Source organism: Hyla sarda, chromosome 1 (assembly GCF_029499605.1).
Source record: "Hyla sarda isolate aHylSar1 chromosome 1, aHylSar1.hap1, whole genome shotgun sequence".
NCBI lineage: Eukaryota > Metazoa > Chordata > Amphibia > Anura > Hylidae > Hyla > Hyla sarda.
The window spans coordinates 482,519,976-482,543,598 of record NC_079189.1 but is presented as its reverse complement, the minus strand read 5'-3'; the positions used below and the strand labels follow the sequence as shown (position 1 = coordinate 482,543,598).

At 42.3% G+C, this 23,623-nt stretch overlaps 1 protein-coding gene across 2 annotated transcripts; it reads left to right on the top strand.

Moving 5' to 3' along the window:
* Positions 1–2,066: 2,066 nt before the first annotated feature.
* LOC130310103 (uncharacterized) lies at positions 2,067–10,567 on the top strand. Of its 2 annotated transcripts, XM_056552373.1 has the most exons (3): positions 2,067–2,224; positions 8,329–8,748; positions 9,400–10,567. In XM_056552373.1, the coding sequence occupies exons 2-3, from the start codon at positions 8,337–8,339 to the stop codon at positions 10,476–10,478; spliced, it is 1,491 nt and encodes a 496-aa protein (XP_056408348.1). In that variant the 5' UTR covers positions 2,067–2,224; positions 8,329–8,336; the 3' UTR covers positions 10,479–10,567. The 2 variants fall into 2 exon arrangements, with proteins under 2 accessions (XP_056408348.1, XP_056408346.1); XM_056552371.1 differs by having other exon boundaries at positions 8,329–10,567.
* The last annotated feature ends 13,056 nt before the right edge of the window (positions 10,568–23,623 follow it).

Here is a 23,623-nt window from a genome sequence, read left to right as displayed (position 1 = left end):
GTAACTTTTGAGACCCACTAAAGTGTACAATAATTGGATGAAAGGTCGGCCAACTTTATAATCCGGACCTGAGGCTGTGGATAATAGAAAGGAGTCCCCAACCAAGACCTCATGTATCAGGCAGAACAAGTACAGATATTGAGGAACCCTCCCTGGCACCACCACCTGGAGTCTTATGCCCATGTGGACTACTGCTCCCTAGTGACGTTAGGGTTGCCGCCTTTCTTGCCCAAAAATACCAGCCATGCTCATTTGCATAATTAATTATTTATGCGTGACATCACAGGATACACATATGCAGGGGAAATTTTGTCCTATTCTGACCCCTATAACTTTTTTATTTCTCCTTATACGGGCCTGTATGAGGGCTCATTTTTTGCGCTTCGGTCTTTAGTTTTTAAAGGAGATCTATAGTGCAATATAACTTATCCCCTATCCGAAGGAAAGGGGATAAGTTATAGATCGCGGGGGGTCCGAGCACTGGTGCCCCCCGGGATCTCCTGGACAAGGGCACGGCATTATGCTGGAAAGGGGGCATTCCGTCCCCGCATGACGCGGCGGCCGACACGCCACTCCATGTACCCCATAGAGATACATAGAGGGGGCGTGTCTGCCCTTCACTTCCTGCAGACTGCCGCGGCCCCATCACTCGGATCCCCTGCGATCTATAACTTATCTCCTATCCTTTGGATAAAAGATAAGTTATTTTGAGCTGGAATACTCCTTTAACAGTACCACCTTTGTTTTGATGTGACTTTTTGATCGCTTTTTTTTATTTTTTTTTAATTAAGTTTAAGAGTTGCAGTTAGTTACTAACTACAACTCCCAGCATGCCCTGATACAGCTCATCAGCTGCCCCGAACGACAACTACAACTCCCAGCATGTTGAACTATATATAGTATATAGTATAGGTCAGTGTTTCCCAACCAGAGGTGCCTCCAGCTGTTGCAAAACTACAACTCCCAGTAGTTGTAGTTTTGCAACAGCTGGAGGCGCTCTGGTTGGGAAACACTGGTACAGTGATCCCTCAACTTACAATGGCCTCAACATACAATAGTTTCAACATACAATGGTCTTTTCTGGACCATTGTAAGTTGAAACCAGACTCAACATACAATGCTACAGACAGTCCAGATCTGTGAAACTTGTCAATGGCCAGAAGAACTCACCAATTAGAATGGTTTACTGGTAAAACACCCTGAAGTGCATGCACTGACTGGTGTCTGGTAGCGCCCCTACAGTACAGGGAGGTATTACATGTTCTGTACTCTTTACCTGTACCAGGGTTACCTGCTCCTTTGGACACCAGGTAAGGGTGACTCCATGTTACTTTTTTAGGACATTGCGTGTTCTGTACAGGACCCCGAAGAAGCTCCGGTCCTCTACATAGACCAGTGCTTCCCAAGCAGGGTGCCCCCAGCTGTTGCAAAACTACAACTCCCAGCATGCCCGGACAGCCTTTGGCTGTCCGGGCATCCTGGGAGTTGTAGTTTTGCAACAACTGGAGGCTTCCTGCTTGGGAAACACTGACATAGACAGTGATTTACAGCTCCCAGCAGCTCTTTCTTACTTTTATATGTAAGGATTTGCTTTATCTATATTAGTTATCTACTTATTTTTCTTTAATTCTCACTTTTTTTCCTATTTTTGGATGACATTTTAGGGCTTTAGAAGCAATTACCAGGTTTCCATAGAGTTCTGTTCTCAACATACAATGGTTTCAACATACAATGGTCGTCCCGGAACCAATTAATATTGTAACTTGAGTGACCTCTGTATATGATATGGTGCAACATTCTGGGAGTTGGGGAATTGGTTGGATGGTGGCAACCCTAGTGGCGGTATGGGCTAGTGCTGGGTCTGCCAGTGAGGTGCCATACAATCTGCAGGGTATATTTTATAACGTAGGTTCATGTGATCGTCCATAGAGAAGCTGCAATTCCCTAATGCTTATTCCACATGGAACAGAAAATGCTGAATACTCCTCCTTATAGCTTCCCCCCTACTTCACTTGACTGGAAGAACACATAATCACGTGATCCTCGGCCACGCCCCCTCCGTACAGAGCACAGCTCGTGCAGCCTGCCCCATCTTCTCTGCTTGTACTTCCTGTCCGCCTGCAGTGAGCGCCGGAAGGTGACGGATAAAGGGCTCGGCCAGTGATCCTCGTGCTTGGCGGACGGCCCGCCGTGTGCACACATTACCGCCGACAACTACCGCACTGTGAGTACAGAGTTGTGTGATGTAGGGAGCAGTCACATGTACCGGCCACTCACCACTGTCTAATCCGCTGCTCACACTGTCCTGCAGTTATCCGGGCAGATCCATTACTGCAGATTGCTTAATAGTTACAATGTATGTCTTCACTCATTGGCTGCGTTCACGCTATAGCTGTCTGTTTAATGTATACGTTTTATAGGAAAAAACGCATAAGGGTGGGATCACACCACATTTTTACAATACAGTTCCTGTATCAGGTTTTTTGATAAGAAAAACGGATTCCTCAAAACCTGACTAAACTGTATCCAAATGTGTGTACAAAGTTTTATCTGTATACGGTTTGAATTGATTATTAATTAATAAAGTTTCACTTGTTTGATTGAAATTCCAAGAAAAAAAAAACTGCAAAGTCAAAAACCGTATGGTGAAAACTGGATGGAACCGTATGCACATACGGTTCTGTATGGTTCCCATTGACGCCAATGTAAAAAAAAAAAAAAAAAGTATAATACGTTTTTTTGCCCGGACCAAAAACCGTGGCAGTCCATGGTTTTCTGTCCAGAAAAAAAAAAAGTTGAAGAACGTAGACAACCGTATACAATATGGTGCATACGGTTTTGAATGGGAAGTCTATGGCTGCGGTTTGCTGTACGGTTGCATAAGTTTTATATATATATATATTTATATATATATATATATATATATATATATATATATATATATATATTTTTTTTTTTTTATGAAACTGTATAGTAAAATCGTGGTAAGGCTGGGTTCACACTACGTTTTTGCAATACAGTTCCCGTCTACGATTTCAATTTGAAAACCGTATGCATTGACTCTCCATTGAAAACCGTATGCCAAACGATGCATCAGGTTGTGTCCGTTTTGCATCCTGTACGGTTTTATCAGTTTTATTTATTTTTTTCCCTGTACCCAAAACCGTAGCCTATCAAACAAGTGAAACTTTATTCATAACAGAATGAAAACTTAAAAATATATATATATATATATATATATATATATATATATTTTAACCCCTTGGGGTCACGGAGCCCATTATAACCCTAGGGACGGGAGCATTTTTTGCACATCTGATCACTGTCACTTTAAGCATTAATAACTCTGGGATGCTTTTACCTTTCATTCTGATTCCGAGAGTTTTTTTCGTGACATATTCTACTTTATGTTAGTGAGCATGAATACAAAAAACACAAAAAGGATAGGGTTACTATAAAGCGTCAAAATATATTGACTAAAGAACTATATTATGTAATGCAATTGCTAATAGTAACGCACTCAAGGTGCAAAAGTAAACCCAAATCACTACAGCTAGTATGAACTCCCATACATATTAGCACAACAAAAAAAGATGGAGTCACTTTATGGAAATATACAAAATCCAAAGTTTATTAAATCACATATATAAAAACACATTGGAGGCATAACACACTCAATGGGGGATAGAAAACAAAAAACACCAAGGTGTCGCACTGTACCCCGTTCATTAAAAGTAGTAACATATGATAAATATATATATACAATGAAGAGCTACAAAGAAGAAAAACAGCCCTATAGTGATTAGTACATACTTAGACAATGCACGGTCCCGGGTAACAGGATGACACCACCCCAACGCAGCGTTTCGGACAAGCCTTTGTCGAGGGCAAAGGCTTGTCCGAAACGCTGCGTTGGGGTGGTGTCATCCTGTTCCCCGGGACCGTGCATTGTCTAAGTATTGACGAACTTTCAATGCTGGTGTTACCCCAAACTTTTCATTTTCACAGGGAGTAATAGGAGAAAATGCCCCCCAAAATTTGTAACCCAATTTCTCTCGAGTAAGGAAATACCTCATGTGTATGTCAAGTGTTCGGCGGGCGCAGTAGAGGGCTCAGAAGGGAAGGAGCGACATTGGGTTTTTGGAGAGCGAATTTTGCTGAAATGGTTTTTGGGGGCATGTCGCATTTAGGAAGTCCCCATGATGCCAGAACAGTAAAGAAATAAATAAAATAAAAAACCCACATGGCATACTATTTTGGAAACTACAACCCTCACAGAATTTAATAAGGGGTGCAGTGAGTATTTACACCCCACTGGCACATCTTTGGACAGTGGGCTGTACAAATGAAAAATTACATTTTTCATTTTTACGGACTGTTCAAAAAATCTGTCAGACACTTGTGGGGCGTAAATGCTCACTGCACCCCTTGTTACATTCCGTGAGGGGTGTAGTTTCCAAAATGGGGTCACATGTGGAGGGGGGCCACTGTTCTGGCACCATGGGGGCTTTGTAAACACACACAGCCTTCAATTCCAGCCTAATTCTCTCTCAAAAAGTCCAATGGCGCTCCTTCTCTTCTGAGCATTGTAGTTCGCCAGCAGAGCACTTTACATCCACATATGGGATATTTATATACTCAGAAGAAATGGGTTTACACATTTTGGGGGGCTTTTTTCCTATTACCCCTTGTGAAAATGAAAAATTTTGGGTAACAGCAGCATTTCAGGGGAAAATTTTTTATTTTAATTTTCATGTCCAACTTTAATGAAAATTTGTCAAAGACCTGTGGGTTGTTAAGGCTCCCTATACCCCTTGTTACGTTCCGTGAGGGGTGCAGTTTCCAAAATAGGGTCACGTTTTTTTAAAAAATTTTTTTTTGCGTTCATGTCAGAACCGCTGTAACGATCAGCCACCCCGATAGGCCTCAAATGTATATGGTGCTCTCTCACTCCTGAGCCACGTAGTTCGTCCGCAGAGCATTTTACGTACACATATGGGGTATTTCCGTATAAATTGCGTTCGAAATTTTGGAGGTCTTTTTCTCCTTTTACCTCTTGTGAAAATGAAAAGTATGGGGCAACATGCTGGTGTAGCCCCCAACTTTTCCTTTTTATAAGGGGTAAAAGGAGAAAAATCCCCCCCAAAATTTGTAACGCAATTTATCCCGAGTACGGAAATACCTCACATGTGGCTCTAAACTTTTGCATTGAAATATGACAGGGCTCCTAAGTGAGAGAGTGCATTGCGCATTTAAGGCCTAAATAAGGAATTTGCAATAGGGGCGGACCCGGTTACAAGGATGGGGCTTGTCTCCACCAAAACCCTACAGCAGTGTTTCCCAAACAGGGTGCTTCCAGCTGTTGCAAGACTCCCAGCCTGCCAGGACAGTCTATGGCTGTCCGGCAATACTGGGAGTTGTGGTTTTGGAACAGCTGGAGGTTCCATTTAGGAAACACTTCCATATGAGACGTTTTTTATTGGGGGGGGGAACTTGTAAGGGGGTGTATGTGTAGTGTTTTACTTTTTTATTTTTGTTAGTGTTTTTAGGGTACATTCACACAGGCAGGGGTTCACAGTAAGTTTTCCGCTGGGAGTTTGAGCTGCGGTGGAAAATTTGCCACAGCTCAAATTTGTAGAAGGAAACCCACTGTAAACCTGCCCGTGTGAATGTACCCTGTACATTTATATGGGAGGTGGGGCACCCCCAAACCTTCAGCTGTGGCAAAGTGACAACTCCCAGAATGCACTGACAGACCGTACATTCTGGGAGTTGTAGTTTTGCAACAGCTTGAGGCACACGGGTTGGAATCACTGAGTTAGGAAACAGACTCTAGCTCAGTGTTTCCCAACCAGTGGGCCTACTGTTGCAAAACTACAATTCCCAGCATTCCCAGACAGTCAGGGATGCTGGGAGTGTAGTTATGCAATAGCTGGCCCTTCAGATGTTGCAGAACTACAACTCCCAGCATTCTTGGACAGTCTGGGCATGCTAGGAGTTGTAGTTATGCAACAACTGGGGAAGAATAGTTTGGAGACCGCTAAGAAGTAGTGGTCTCCAAACTGTAGCCCTCCAGATGTTGCATAACTACACGCCCAGCATCCCTGACTGTCTGGGCATGCTGGGAATTGTAGTTTTGCAACATCTGGAGGGCTACAGTTTGGAGACCACCAAATTTTTTATTTTTTTTTGGAAATCTGACCCTGAAAATCCAAATACAGGTAATACGCAGGAAACCCCAACATTATATCTAAACCTAACTCTGAAACCCTATTTTCCCGGACAGTCAAAGGCTTCCCAAGCATGCTGGGAGTTGTAGTTTTGCAACAACTGGAGGCACCCTGGTTGGGAAACACTGCTCTGAACTGTATGCCACCCCCCCCTGCTTTCAGTCAGCAGCTTTTAATCTTTAATTTCACCCTCATTAAAGGGGTACTCCGGTGGAAAACACACATGTATATATATTTTTTTATTTTTTTTAATCAACTGGTGCCAGAAAGTTAAAGATTTGTAAATGACTTTTTTATTTAAAAATCTTTACCCTTTCAGTACTTTTTAGCAACTGTATGCTACAGGAGGAAATGCTTTTTTTTTTATTTCTTTTTTGTCTTGTCCACAGTGCTCTCTGCTGACTCCTCTGTCCGTGTCAGGAACTGTCCAGAGCAGCATAGGTTTGCTATGGGGATTTTCTCCTGCTCTGGACAGTTCCTGATACGGGCATCAGGTGTCAGCAGAGAGCACTTTGGACAAGACAAAAAAGAAATTCAAAAAGAAAAGCATTTCCTCCTGTAGCATACAGCTGCTAAAAAGTACAGGAAGGGTAAAGATTTTTTAATAGAAGTCATTTACAAATCCCTGCTGACAACGGTACTCACCTTGTCCCGGTCTGTGGCGGGGATCTCCTGTAATTTTCTCCGGTCTTATTTTCGCTCCAGGCAGCGGCTTGAGGCACGGGCGGAGCTTAATGACGTAACTGCTGTTGTTCCCAGGACCCAGCAGAGAGGGTCCCGGGCAGCAGCGGTAACATCACTAAGTTCCGCCCGTGCCCCAAGCCGGTGGCCGGAGTGAAGATACTGGAGAAAATTACAGGAGAGCCACCGACTGGGACAAGGTGAGTAACGTTGTCATCAGTGTCACCTGCACTACCTGGACAGGTTAGTGCAGGTGACACTGGTGACAGATTTCCTTTTTAAAGGGCTACTCCTCTGGCCAGTGTTCAGAACATTTATTTCCGAACCCTGTGTGCGTGCTGCGGGGGTCGGCCACGTCCCCTCGTGATGTCATGCCACGCCCACTCAATGCAAGTCTATGGGAGGGGCATAACGACCACCACGGCCCCTCCCATAGACTTGAATTGAGGGGCTGTGGCCGACCCCCGAATGCTGGCCAGTGGAGTACCCCTTTAACAGTTTAGTTGGAACAACTGTATTGGCTAATATGAACTAAAATGTGAATTGGATGATGATTCATTCAGCTGTTCAGTATTATCTTCTATCTAATGTGTATGGACCAAGTTTTTCCTCGGCCCCAAACAGCTGAATGATCACATATCATTTTATATTTGTTTATAAGGCAGGTGAAACGTAATCTAGCCCAGTTATTAGCCAGCACAGGCTAGTGAGGCAGACTGTAAAGGGTTAACATGACTAAGGGTCCTACTCTACAGTGTCTCTTCAGACACATGCTGTTACGGCAGGGTGCTGTATTTTGCCACATATTTTCTGCAGCTGATTTTGCTACAAGAAGTCAAAAGTAATCCAGCGCTTGGAAAATGGCTCAGGCTTTATTGAAGAAGACTTAAAAGCATACAGGTAGATACACTAGTTGTGCACTGGCTTAGTGGAGGTGAGCTGGATTGTTTTTGCACACATTCAAGCTAGCTGATTTTGCTACCCATTGACTTCAATCGGTAGGAAAATATGCAACACCCTCCGCAATCTCTCCCTGGGAGCAGCGAGTCCCGAACCCCGCCTTCATATAGCTCTATGGGGGAGCCATTCGGCTATCTTCGGCTGGGGCCTGTGTCCCCACCCCCCATCTAAAATGTATCCCCTATGATACGTTTTTTGCTATGAGAATTCTCCTTTGTGTACTATGTAAATCTGTTTCTTTCAATTCTGTGAACAGTGACAAGTACAGTTAGTCATAATCTCTTCAGGGAACATCTAAAATCAACGTGTGTAAAAGTTAGGTGATGTAGCCCTTCTCTCTATTTGGCATAGCCCAACAATAACCTGATCGGGCTAATGATATCGGGCATACATTATGCAGTGGCAAATATGCAAGGTCTGCTGATCATTCATAACTTTTTCTTTTTCCCTCTTTCAGATTAAGTCATGCCCTCTTGTATCGTCAGTGGTTGTATTCATAAGACTACAAAGAAGAATTGCAATGAGGAAGGAGTCATAATGCACGCATTTCCATCTAGTCTCTCCAGAATAAAGCTGTGGCTCAGAAGCATTGAAAGAAATAACCATCAATATTTTGGGGACATTGATGCTTTGGCTGAGAACATTTTTTACAAAAAGAATAACAGTTCTTCTCGAATCTGTTCTGACCATTTTGATTCAGAATGCTATGTTCCAGCACACAGTAAGAGAAGAGCTCTGAGACAGGATGCAGTACCCACCCTATTCAGGGCACCGCTGGCCTTGACTGCTATTCATGACGCTACCCCTCCACAACATATTCCTTTCATGGTGGATGCCATCACGCAGACGGATCCCTATACATATACACAGGACAAAGGTGTGCAATGGCCAGAATTTGAGTTCAATGTTGGTGGGCAGTCTTGGAAAATAGAACATGACCATGTGTACCACACTGGTCGGTCTACTGCCAAAACTTCCAATAGAGTTGTGAATGCTAACGCTTCTGTAAATACTTCAGATAATTCTATGCTAAATGGATTAGAAAGACAGCAGTCCACACGGCCAAAAGAACCAGTGGTAATGAATTGTTCCGTACCAAACCGAGAGCACATGTCTGATTCATCTGGGTACTCAGACAGGGACAGTTGTATAGGCCAAGAAACTGCCGACAAGAATTGTGTAAAAGAACGCAAATTTATTGTGTTTGAGTCATGCCTTGATGTTCTGTTCAGAAAGGTTAGATGTAAAATTGAAGACTGTAATGCCCTTGTTACCCATACGCAAAAACATGTTTTGGGTTCTTACTTGTCCGTGACTGGTCAGTGTCTTAAAGGCCACACCTTTCATATATGGCACAGTCAGCCTACCAGAGGGGAAGTTGCACTTGGAAACGTCTTGAGTTCAGCTGCTCTTTTGTTTAGTGGATCAGATTTTCACAAAGTACAAGAGTTGTGCCATTTATTGGGGCTGCAGTTTATATCACACCATCTATATGACCTATATCAACACAAATATCTCTTTCCTACAGTGAACCTACACTGGCAGCAGGAACGGCTGAGACTCAACAAGGCTTCTTTAGGTACTCGATTATGTCTTGCAGGTAGTGGACAATGCAATACTTATGAGAATGGTTACAGGTATGGTATATACACTTTTCTTGATACAGCAACTAAGAGAATTGTTGACTTTGAAACTATTCAGGGAACCAAAGCTAACTCCTTTGTAGCTTTGAAAAGAAAAGCGTTTGTCCGGTGCTTAAACAGGATTTTACGGGACCGGTTTGAAGTCGCATCTGTTTCTACAGACTATCATCCAAAACTGAAAAAGACTTGTGAGCAGCAGTACAGGATCCAACATGAGTATGATGCTTGGCTATACACAAAAGGCATAGAGAAACGGCTTCTAGCTGCATGCAGGAAGGAAAACTGTTCTGTAATTGCAGAATGGATTCCTAGCATAAAGAAACACTTGTGGTGGTGCTTGGGTGCCAGCAATGGAGATGCCAAGGTGCTTTGTGAACTGTGGCAATCTGTGCTTATGCATGTGACTGATCGGCATAAATGGGATCATGGTGAACTTTACCATGCATGTGCACATAGACCATTAACAGAATTTGAACGCCATTGTCGACCCTGGGTTAAAGAGAACTCTGAGCCATATCATGCATTATATGATGTAGTAATGAATCCCAAAGTCCTCAAAGACCTTCATCATCTCTCTCGGTTTCTACACACTGGAGAAATAGACGTATATCACCATTTTCTATCAAAGTACAGGCGCAAAAGGGTTTATTTAAAATTGAATGCATTAGAAGCTCGCATTAAGCTTGCCGCATTGGCGCACAATGCAAATGTTCATAGAAAACGTGTAAACTTCCATTCCATATGGCATGGAAAAGCTGCAATTGGAACACGGAGGCATGATGGGATTTCCAGAAAGAAAAAATACAACTCGAAAACACTCTCTGGATCCTCTAATTCGCACGTCTTACCCATGATGACTGATGTATTAAAGTTCTTTGATTGTCGCCTTACTAATGATTGTTCCTTGTGGACGTCTGCATTAAAAGACATTACGGAACAGACACTGAACAAAAGGAGTTACTAGCACTTAGATTTTTACCTTTTTTATACTTGCACATTTGAATGTATGGACACGTTCTTTTGGTTACTAAATAAAATTGTTTACAACAAAGATTCCGGGAACGGTCTTTAAAGGGGTACTCCGCTGATCAGCGATTGGAAAAAAACTGGGAGCTTGTGACAACATAGTCCCGCCCCTCATGGTGTCACGCCCCCTCAGTGCAAGTCTATGGGAGGGAGTGTGTCAGCCATCACTCCCCCTCCCATAGAATAGCATTGAGGGGGCGGGGCTAAGACATCACGAGCTCCAGCGTTCGGAACAGTTTGCTCCAAACGCTGAGCAGCGGGGTACCCCTTTATCTCCTAGAGGACACGCAGCATATATGTATGTCACAGGGTTCCATGATCACCGCTTCTCCTGACACGATCAGAACAAGCGGCCTGTTATCAGGGACCTCATGCATAATGACGGATATCAGCAATCTTTAGGTGCCATGATCAGTACCAAGAAGCATGTAAAAGAGGCCTGTAAACATGGGTATCATTTTTATCATATTGACACAGAATAAAGAGAACATGTCAGTGTACTGCATAAAAACAAAACGCTCTATTCACATTTGTTAAATTGCGGTTTTCAATCTTCCACAAATATTTTTTTATTGTGCCGTATATTTTTTGGTAAAAAGAAAAGTGCCATTACAAAGTACAATTGGTCGGGCAAAAAAACAATCCCTCATATGGGAATGTGGATAGAAATATAAGAGTTATGGCTCTTAAAAAGTGAGGAGGGAAAAAGGATGCAAATAAAATTGTCTGTGTTCTCAAAGGGGTTAAATTTACCTTCTGTTCCAATGCTAAATTTCATACCTTATATACAGATTAAGCCCTTCCTCAATGAAAGGAACAGGTCTCATTCCCATATATCCCCTGCCCCCCCCCCCCCCCCCCCCCCGAATATTATTCACCTAAAATGGTTTAGGACCGTAAAAATATTTTCCCGCTTGTGTTGTAAAATAGTCCCAATTGCAAACAGCAAATTTGGCCAGAAAAAGACAGTAAAACATTTTTTAGACTTTTATTAGCCAGAGGTGAAGTTGCACTTGCAAATGTCTTGAGTTCAGCTGCTCAAAAAAAAAGCAGTTTGAGGCTGTGCTTTGAGGATATTTAAAGGGGTAATCCGCTGCTCAGCATTTAAAACAAAGTGTTCCAAACGCTGGAGCCGATGCCGGGAGCTTGTAATGTCATAGCCCCACCCCCTCAATGCAAGTCTATGGGAGGGGGTGTGACGACTGTTATGCCCCCTACCATAGACTTACATTGAGGGGGCAGTGTTCGGAACAGTTTGTTCCAAACGCTGAGCAGTGGAGTACCCCTTTAACCCCTATACACCATGGTCAATAGCAACCACAGTAGGAGGAGACTACAGTTTGGTCCAATATTATATAAGCAATTAGAAGATTGCACAGTGCAGGTCCCATATCAGGACAAGAAGAAAAAATCGTAATTTAAAAAATAAAGTGCACATAATGCATTTCAGCATGAATAATAGTGTGTTTAATAAAAGGGTTGGCCCGTGAAAACAATTTACACATAGGATTGGGGACGATTACCTGAGCGCGGGAGGTCTGACCTCTGGGACAACCCAAGATCTCCGGAAGGGAGCACCGAAGAGACTGACTTTTCAACACTCACATAGAAATGAATGGAGCACGTGCCGTCTACAGCATACGCTCCTCACTGAGTGCGGGGATATCCTCTTGCGGAGATCATGGAGGGTCCCAGCGGTCAAACCCCTCGTGATTAGCTACTTACTCCCTATCCACAGTATTTTGGTAGAAATACTGTACTCAGGAGGGAAAAAAAAGGGATGGGGACTGCCAGATATACTAGTTTTAACTTAACCCCTTGAGGACTGGGACATTTTTCATTTTTGAATTTTCACTTTTCCTCCTCCACTTCTAATAATCGTAGCGCTTTTAATTTTCCACCTACAGACCCATATGAGGGCTTGTTTTTTGCCTCACCAATCTTACTTTGTAATGACGTCACTCATTTCACTAAAAATGACACCTTATATTTTTTTCTCTAGGTCCATACTATTAAAATTATACCCAACTTTTATATAGGTTTGATTTTTTAACTTTTAACAAATTATAACTTTTTGTATGAAAATTAGCATGTTTAAAAAATGTCCTCTTCCAGCCCCTATAACTTTTTTTTTATTTTTCCGTATACAGGGATGTGTGAGGAATTTTTTGTGCTGTGATCTATAGTTTAATCATTCCCATTTTTGTTTTAATGGGACTTTTTGATCACTTTTTATATATTTTTTTTTAGGGTATACAAAGTGACCAAAAATACACAAATTTTTTTTTTTAAATCAACTGGTGCCAGAACGTTAAACAGATTTGTAAATTACATCTACATAAAAATCTTAATCCTTCCAGTACTTATTAGCTGCTGTATGCTCCACAGGAAGTTCTTTTCTTTCTAAATTTCTTTTCTGTCTGACCACAGTGCTCTGTCTCAGAAACTCTCAAGAGCAGGAGCAAATCCTATACCAAACCTATCCTATCCTGACAGTTCCTGAAACAGAGGTGTCAGCAGAGAGCACTGTGGTCGGGCAGAAAAGAAAAAAATAAATAAAAATACTTCCTCTGTAGTTAACAGCAGCAATACTGGAAGGATTAAGATTTTTAAATAGAAGTAATTTACAAATCTGTTTAATGTTCTGGCACCTGTTGATTAAAAAAAAAATGTTTTTCACTGGAGTACCCCTTTAAATCTTAACTTTTTTTTTTTTAACCTTTTTTTACACAATTTTATAGTCCCCATAGGGACTATTACATGCAATCTTGAGATTGCATACACTGTTCAATGCTATGCCATAGCATAGCATTGATCAGTGTTACCAGTGCTCTGCTGCTCCAGCCTGCCATGGCTGGCTGGAGCATCAGATCATCGATCTGCGTGGAGGCAGGTAAGGTCCCTCCCACCGTCCTTTCAGCTGAGCAGCTGGTATGTGTTTAACATGCGGCATCTAGTGGTGTTTAAGGGGTAAACTCCTGAGTGAGTGTCAAAGAAGTAGAGCGGGACAAGGGCGTACAGGTATACCCTTCATCCTAAATAGGTTAAAGGGGTACTCCGGCGCTAAGACATCTTATACCCTATCCAAAGGATAGGGGATAAGATGCCTGATCGTGGGGGTCCCGCCGCTGGGGACCCCCGTGATCTTCCACGCCGCACCCCATTAGAATCAGCCCCGGCGGGATCCCCGCGATCAGGCATCTTATCCCCTATCCTATGGATAGGGGATAAGATGTCTTAGCACCGGAGAACCCCTTTAAATCTACACCAGCACTGAGCTGGCGTAAATTTAAGAAAGGCGCACAGTGTAGCCTTTTGGGTACTTTATAAGAAAACTCAGATGTTTTTTTTTTTGGCCTAAAGCACAGGCATCCTAAAACAAGGACAGACACCTTCCTTATAATGTAATATAATTTACTATATTTATTAACAGTGTATCAATTCAGAGAGATCATACAGTATTTAAAACTTTTTATCCTGGAGAATACCATAACAATGTATCCCCTATCCACAGGATAGGTGTTTGATCAATGTTTGGTCTCCCAAACTAACCCTGGCATTGCCGCGATGTGAGAGCGGCTAATGCGCATAGCATTGACTGCAGTGAGGTCGGCGGTTGCCCCATCCATGCCCGCTCTGCATACAGCTCTATGGGGGGGGCGGGGAGACACCAATGCTGCCTCCCCCCCCTCTCCCATAGAACTACATGGAGGGGGCATGTCTGCTGCAACGTCATGCTGCGGCAGAGCTGGAGCCCCGTACAGGTGATGGCGGGGGGGTCCCAGCGGTCGGACCCCCCGTGATCAGACACTTATCCCCTATCCTGGGCATAGGGGATAAGTTGTCATGGCTGCATATTTCCTTTAAAACCACTGAACATAGACTAATATCACCCCATACAATAAGTGGGGACTCCGACTATAAACAGGCTTTGCAGACCATATAAGTGATTACAGTGCAAATACTCGCAGGAGGCATCTTCTTGGAGTCCTCTTTCCTTTTCTTCTCTGTCTTGCACAGACCGCCATGAAGTCTTCTTCCAACCATGACTTAGTACTACCTAAAAAATAAACTGCAAAACACACACACTAAATTTTTATTATTGTCGGCTACATTTTTAGTGCCCTGCCTGCCCACATAAATTGATCCCTGTTTAAAAATTAATGGAAATTTTGTTATAAAAAAGATAAATTTCATTAAATACAATTTTTTCCATCACTACTGTATCTTTTTTAATGGTACCCTACGAAATTTTATTAAAAAAAGGTATCTCCATCACTTTTTTGGATCGCTAAAGTCCAAAAAAGAAAAACCGCCTGCAAAAAACACCAAAGTTAAAACCCACATGTTGTTTTTCTTGGCGTTTTTTTTACTCCCATAGATTTCTATGGTAGAAAAACACCACAATTTCAGGGAAAAAAAACGCCATAGGCTCAACATGCAACTTTGCAAAACCGCCAAGGAGCTGAAAAACGCCAAAAAAAGAGTAAAAAAAAAAAACAAAAAGGATTAAAAGAAACGCCAAACTGAAAAACTCAAAGTGGAAAAAGAATTCAATTAAAAAACACGACGGGGGGCTGTTTTGCCGTTTTTTTTTGGTTTTTGTAAAAACGCAATAAAAACAAGTGGAAACTTAGCCTAATCCTTATAACTATTAGGTTAGGGGTTCACACTACAGAATTTCCGCCTGCAATTCCGCTTTGAAATTGCAAGGGGAAATTCTGCTTGCTAAAATGTATAGTGTAGTGAATGGGTTTCTGTTCATAAATTCACACTGCGGAATTTGTGAACGGAAAATCCGCTTGGAAATTTTCGCCTGAAGAATGGCGTTGCTCATTCTTCAGGCAGAAATACTCGCGGAACACATTGCAGTCTATTGGAGACTGCAGTGTCCGCATGGTCCTAGCACCAAATGATTCAGTCGTCGCTGGCCGCACTCAGAATCTCCGGGTGGAAACTTTCAGCCCGGAGATTCTGCAGTGTGAACCTAGCCTTATTTATGTGGATCCCAAAATATTTCCATTAAAATATACATTTTGTCCCACAAAAAAACTGCCCTTTTAATGCTATGTTGAAGCATGTCTCATGCTTTTCTATTATTGTACTGCTTTTAGAAAAACTTGTCCAAACTTTTTTTTAAACAAAATAGGCAAGTTTAAAATTGCCTTATTTTACCACCTATACATTTTTCTATTTTTTTTCCTTATGCCCTAAGGACACAGCCAATTTTGGCCTTAAAGGGGTACTATGGTGGAAAACTTTTTTTTTTTCTTTTTAATCAACTGGTGCCAAAAAGTTAAACTGATTTTAAATTACTTCTATTAAAAAAATCTTAATCCTTCTAGTACTTATTAGCTGCTGAATACTATCGAGGAAATTATTTTCTTTTTGGATTTATTTTCTGTCAGTCCACAGTGCTCTCTGCTGACACCTCTGTCCGTGTCAGGAACTGTCCAGAGCAGGAGAAAATCCCCATAGGAAACATATTCTGCTCTGGACAGTTCCTAAAATGGACAGAGGTGTCAGCAGAGAGCACTGGTCAGACAGAAAGGAAAAAAAAAAAAAAAAGAATTTCCTCTGTAGTATTCAGCAGCTAATAAGTACTGGAAGGATTAAGAATTTTTTGATAGAAGTAATTTACAAATCTGTTTAACTTTTTAGCACCAGTTGAATTAAAAAAAAGTTTTCCACCAGAGTACCCCTTTAATGACCAGGCCAATTACATTTTTGCGTTTTTGTTTTTTGCTCCTCGCCTTTTAAAAATCCATAACTATTTTCTGTTTCCATCCACAGACATATATGCGTCAGGGATGTGGGAATCCTATCGCCCGACACCCGGGACATGTAGTTCCGGGCGCCGGGCAGGTGAATTGTTCATAGATTTAGCCCTGTATCGGGCAAGCAGGGACAGACCGACTTCCCTCTTATTTTTCTTTAATGCCGGTGTGAGGCGCAGGAGCTGATGCAAGTCTGGACCTCACACCAGCGCTCAGGGTGTATGGAGGGGGTAGCGGCGGCCCCCAGCTGATTTCAGTAGCCGTCTACGTGATTGTCGCTGGGAGCAGATTTGCAGACGTGTGCTGCACAGGCACAAGTCTGCTCTTAGCCCCTGAGGTGCCGGCCGGTCTTTATTGGGGGTGAAAAGTCAGTTAATGCGGCCTAACTGCAAGCGGCTGAGCGCCACCCCTGACGCTGTTGTGCTGGGACTATAATTCTGATGTCCACTCGTGGCCGTCTCAGGTGAGGAGGCCGAGCATGCAGGCGGTGGGAAGGGTGGTTGTATATGTATGTAATGTATGATTAGGGGGGGGGGGTGTATGTATGATGTGTGCATATGTATGGTGTATGGGTCGTGTATATATGATGTGTGTATGGTGTGGGGTGGGCAGCGGCAGGTGTATGTATGGTGTGAGTGTATGTGGGATGTTTATATATGATGTGTGTATGGAATGTATGATGTGAGGGGAGCGGCGGGTGTATGTATGATGTGTGCATATGTATGGTGTATATGTCATGTGTATATATGATGTGTGTATGTAATGTATGATAGGGGGCAGCAGCAGGTGTATGTATGATGTATATTTATGGTGTGAGTGTGTGTATATATGATGTGTGCATATGTATGGTGTATGTGTCGTGTATATATGATTGATGTGGGGTGGGGTGGGGTGGGCAGCGGCAGGTGTATGTATGATGTGTGAATATGTATGGTGCATATGTATGGTGTGTATATATGATGTGTGTATGGTGTATGTAATGTATGGTGTGGGGGGGCAGCAGCAGGTGTATGTATGATGTCTATGTATGATGTATGTATGTAATGTATAATATAGGGGGCAGTGGCCAGTGTATGTATATGTGTATGTATGATATGTGTATGTGTGGTGTCCCGGTACCATATTTCATACGTTACCTTGTGGTGAGGTCCCCAAAGACAGAGTCCCTAGGAACAGTGGGGGTCCTCTACCTTAGCTAGCCCCTCGTCCCCTCTTAGTTAGTTAATATTTATGTGAATAACTATGTCTATTAAAGATTCCTACCTTGTTTGCGTCACAGGACCTGCGGGTCATGTGACTTAGTTCAGAACTCTATGGTTTGCTGAAGGACCTTTGGTGGTTCTCATGACGTGATCACCCACAATGCAATGTAACGGTGAGTGACAGCTGATTGGACCAATCCAAACCGGTCAGCCCCTGCCCATATAAGGGAGCTGCGCCATCTTGATCGCTCTCTTGCGTTGCTGACTCTGGGTGAGGTAGGACCTCCGCAGCTTACAAGACAAATTACTAGGCCTAAGCCTGCGCTAGAGACGGATAGTTCATACAATTCCCTGCTAGCTCAGCAAGATCTCCGGACCTAATCAAACCCCTAAATCCGTCGGATCTAGTCAAATACAATCCTCTAAAGCTGAAGCGAACTCTCCGGTCCTAAGCATCTGTCAATCACTGCCGTGCTGTTTCAATAGACTCTGTTATCTGGACTGTTACCATTATTGCAAATACAGAAAATCTTCAGTAAAGATTCCGCAAGTTTTAAGTTCAACACTGCTGTGGACAATCTATTTATTTCACACTCGCCTATCGCTCTTGGGAAGGGTGGCAATAGGCCCAGCATCACTACAGAGTTTTAACCCTCACCCTGGCGTCACTAGTGACAAGGGTTAACAGCGCCCTTTCAGTATCTAGAACAGCAACACCCCGACTAACCTACACCCCATAAGGCTTTCCACACAGTTCCTCACCACATATGCATGTATGTTTTGTACAGGGGTGGACTGACAAGTGCTGCCGCCAATTGTGCTATCTAATAAAAAAAAAAAAAAGTTTAGTGGCTGCTGGCCACCCGCACTAAATTGCATGCTGGGAGTTGTAGTTTGCATAGGCTGCATCAGGGCATGCTGGGTGTTGTAGTTACTAACTGCAATTCCGAGTATTCCTTGACACAGCTTATGGCTCTGCAGCTGACACGAACCAAAACTACAACTCCCAACATGTTACACAATAACCTTAACTGTAATACTATACAGTGCAACATGCTGCAACACCCACACAACCATAGGCTGTATCAGGGCATGCTGGGAGTTGTAGTTATCTAGTAAGCAGAACACCCCCAGTAACACAGCATTGTCCAGTGGTTTCCAATCAAAAGACTCCTATGAAGTCCCTATGAAGACTGAAAAATAGTGATTCAAATATTTTAAGAAGTGCGTATATATGTGAATAAGCCCCTTTCCTAATAAAAATTCAGATAATAAATGGTTCCGATTAAAACTACAGATCACGGCACATAAGATTACCCTCATCCATCCCTGTATATGGAAGAATTGGATTTATAGGGGTCAGTTGGGGGGCTTACCTCGGGTGTAAAAGGATCTATCTACAGCTCTCCCTCCGCTAATATCCTGGCATACTGCGATCACCGTGGCCGCTATTAAACCATTAGATCACCGCTGTTAAAGTTGACAGCAGTGTGTAACAGGATCTTCTATCCATCCCTGGTGGTCTAGTGGGGGGAATCGTACTATTTTTGTTGAAATTATTTTATCTACCAGGACAAGTGTATTTTCTTGAGGGACAAGTAGATTGTGTTCCGCTTTAGTCCCTTGGACAAGTAGGTTTTTATTTTTTTATTTCCACACCCCTGTGAGGGCTTGTTTTTTGTAAGACCAATTGTACTTTGTAATGAAACCTTTCATTTTATCATAAGATGTATGGCAAACCCAAAAAATTATTATTTGTGTAAGGAAATTTAAATGAAAACCACAATTTAGCAAATTTTGGAGGGTTTTTGATGCTGTACACTTTACGGTAAAAATTATGTTTTCTTTATTCTGTTGGTCAGTATAATTAAAATGATCTCTATGGTTACATACTTTTCTATTATTTGACTGTTTTTAAAAAATCTCACTTATTTTGTTAAAAAAAAAAAAAAAAGCTCATGTTCAAAATTGACCCATTACTTTCTCTTTTTTCCGTATACGGGGCTGTATGAGGGTTCATTTGCGCCATGACCTGTAGTTCTTTTTTGTATCAGTTTTGTGCATATGTGACTATTTTTGATTTTTGTGAATATGATGTCATCAATAAGCAGCAATTTTGGACTTTTTTTTTACATTCATGCCGTTTACGCCAAATATGTTTACTAATTATTATTTTTTACGCTTTTTTGAGTAAAGTGGGGATTTTTATTGGGGGAGGGGATTTTTCACATTTTTTTTAACTTTTATTTTTAACTCATAAGTTTCCACAGAAAACGTGGTGGATTTCAGCTGAGGAAAACCCTACAGGTTAGAGCAGGTGTAAAAAAAAGTAAAGTGTAGGGAAAGTGGAAACTGTAGGGAAATCTTAGTAAATACCGTGGAAAATAAATTGTAGGGAATTAAAACCCACAAAGAAACCTACACAACACTAAGCAAATAAGGGCCATTATGTCCGCATAAGGGACTATCTATAGCAATCATTAGATTGCTAATACTGTTCAGTGCTATGCCCCTGAGAGCAGCAGTAGAGGACACCTCTGGCCGTCACCTTGGCCCATCGGACCCCTGTGGTCCTGCCGCAGGTGGTGCAATGATCCGTACATAGCCCCGTAATGCTTCAGATGATCCCAGCATCTGAAAGAATAATGGCGGACATCAACAGTGGCCGACATGCCCCCTTCATGCATCTCTATGGGAGAGCTGGATACACAAGTGTTTGATCTCCGGCTCACCCATGGAGGGAGAATGTCAACCACCACTCCATGCGCAGAACGCTGGCCGCTCCGTGCATGGGGGGATCCGGGGTGACGGGCAGGAGATCGCGGGAGGATCCCCCGCGATCAGACACTTATGTCCAATCTTGTGCACAGGGGTTAAGTACCAGAGTACCCCTTTAATCATAATAAATACATATCCAAGATCCTATTCAATACAAAACCAGTGGAAAAACTCCTTCAAATATTTATACAGAAATCCAAAACCTTTTGATAAATGTAAAATAAAACCAATGCTTTATTTAGCAATAAATATCCATAAACAGTATCCTATACAGACATGGAAAAAATAGTTGGTGCCCTTCCGTTACAGACAGAAAACCCCACAATGCTCCCTGAAGTAACTTGAAACAAGAAGAATAATTTACCGAAAATTACCTGAAATCTATGATAAATAAGACAGGTATATAGTATAGGTGTCATACAGCACAGTATATACCCCCAGCTCCCATACATCCTGTCATGTATACAGTATAGGTGTCATACAGCACAGTATATACCCCCAGCTCCCATACATCCTGTCATGTATACAGTATAGGTGTCATACAGCACAGTATATACCCCCAGCTCCCATACATCCTGTCATGTATATAGTATATATATTATACAGCACAGTATATACCCCCCAAAGCAGACATGACAGCCCCCATACATCCTATCATGTATATAGTATATATGTCATACAGCACAGTATATACCCCCAGCTCCCATACATCCTGTCATGTATACAGTATAGGTGTCATACAGCACAGTATATACCCCCAGCTCCCATACATCCTGTCATGTATACAGTATAGGTGTCATACAGCACAGTATATACCCCCAGCTCCCATACATCCTGTCATGTATATAGTATATATATTATACAGCACAGTATATACCCCCCAAAGCAGACATGACAGCCCCCATACATCCTATCATGTATATAGTATATATGTCATACAGCACAGTATATACCCCCAGCTCCCATACATCCTGTCATGTATACAGTATAGGTGTCATACAGCACAGTATATACCCCCAGCTCCCATACATCCTGTCATGTATATAGTATATATATTATACAGCACAGTATATACCCCCCAAAGCAGACATGACAGCCCCCATACATCCTGTCATGTATATAGTATAGGTGTCATACAGCACAGTATATACCCCCAGCTCCCATACATCCTGTCATGTATACAGTATAGGTGTCATACAGCACAGTATATACCCCCAGCTCCCATACATCCTGTCATGTATATAGTATATATATTATACAGCACAGTATATACCCCCCAAAGCAGACATGACAGCCCCCATACATCCTGTCATGTATATAGTATATATGTCATACAGCACAGTATATACCCCCAGCTCCCATACATCCTGTCATGTATATAGTATATATATTATACAGCACAGTATATACCCCCCAAAGCAGACATGACAGCCCCCATACATCCTGTCATGTATATAGTATATATGTCATACAGCACAGTATATACCCCCAGAGTAGACATGACAGCCCCCATACATCCTGTCATGTATACAGTATATGCGTCATACAGCACAGTATATACCCCCCAGCTCCCATACATCCTGTCATGTATATAGTATAGGTGTCATACAGCACAGTATATACCCCCCAGCCCCCATACATCCTGTCATGTATATAGTATATATGTCATACAGCACAGTATATACCCCCAGCTCCCATACATCCTGTCATGTATATAGTATATATATTATACAGCACAGTATATACCCCCCAAAGCAGACATGACAGCCCCCATACATCCTGTCATGTATATAGTATATATGTCATACAGCACAGTATATACCCCCAGAGTAGACATGAAAGCCCCCATACATCCTGTCATGTATACAGTATATGCGTCATACAGCACAGTATATACCCCCCAGCTCCCATACATCCTGTCATGTATACAGTATAGGTGTCATACAGCACAGTATATACCCCCCAGCCCCCATACATCCTGTCATGTATATAGTATAGGTGTCATACAGCACAGTATATACCCCCCCCAGCTCCCATACATCCTGTCATGTATATAGTATATGTGTCATACAGCACAGTATATACCCCCCCAGCTCCCATACATCCTGTCATGTATATAGTATATATATTATACAGCACAGTATATACTCCCAGAGCAGACATGGCAGCCCCCATACATTCTGTCATGTATATAGTATATATGTCATACAGCACAGTATATACCCCCAGCTCCCATACATCCCGTCATGTATACAGTATATGTGTCATACAGCACAGTATATACCCCCAGAGCAGACATGACAGCCCCCATACATTCTGTCATGTATATAGTATATGTGTCATACAGCACAGTATATACCCCCCAGCCCCCATACATCCTGTCATGTATATAGTATATGTGTCATACAGCACAGTATATACCCCCCAGCTCCCATACATCCTGTCATGTATATAGTATATATATTATACAGCACAGTATATACCCCCCCAGCTCCCATACATTCTGTCATGTATATAGTATATACGTCATACAGCACAGTATATACCCCCAGCTCCCATACATTCTGTCATGTATATAGTATATACGTCATACAGCACAGTATATACCCCCCAGCTCCCATACATCCTGTCATGTATATAGTATATATGTCATACAGCACAGTATATACCCCCCAGCTCCCATACATTCTGTCATGTATATAGTATATACGTCATACAGCACAGTATATACCCCCCAGCTCCCATACATCCTGTCATGTATACAGTATATGTGTCATACAGCACAGTATATACCCCCAGAGCAGACATGACAGCCCCCATACATCCTGTCATGTACTGTACATAGTATATCTATTATACAGCACAGTATATACCCCCCAGAGCAGACATGACAGCTCCCATACATCCTGTCATGTATATAGTATGTGTCATACAGCACAGTATATACCCCCCCAGCTCCTATACATCCTGTCATGTATATAGTATGTGTCATACAGCACAGTATATACCCCCCAGCTCCCATACATTTTGTCATGTATACAGTATATGTGTCATACAGCACAGTATATACCCCCAGAGCAGACATGACAGCGCCCATACATCCTGTCATGTATATAGTATAGGTGTCATACAGCACAGTATATACCCCCAGCTCCCATACATCCCGTCATGTATACAGTATATGTGTCATACAGCACAGTATATACCCCCAGAGCAGACATGACAGCGCCCATACATCCTGTCATGTATATAGTATGTGTGTCATACAGCACAGTATATACCCCCAGAGCAGACATGACAGCCCCCATACATCCTGTCATGTATAT

What these genes read in the sequence shown, in the direction of transcription:
- LOC130310103 (XM_056552371.1), top strand. Translation starts at nt 8,337, where the DNA reads ATGCCCTCTTGTATCGTCAGTGGTTGTATTCATAAGACTACAAAGAAG.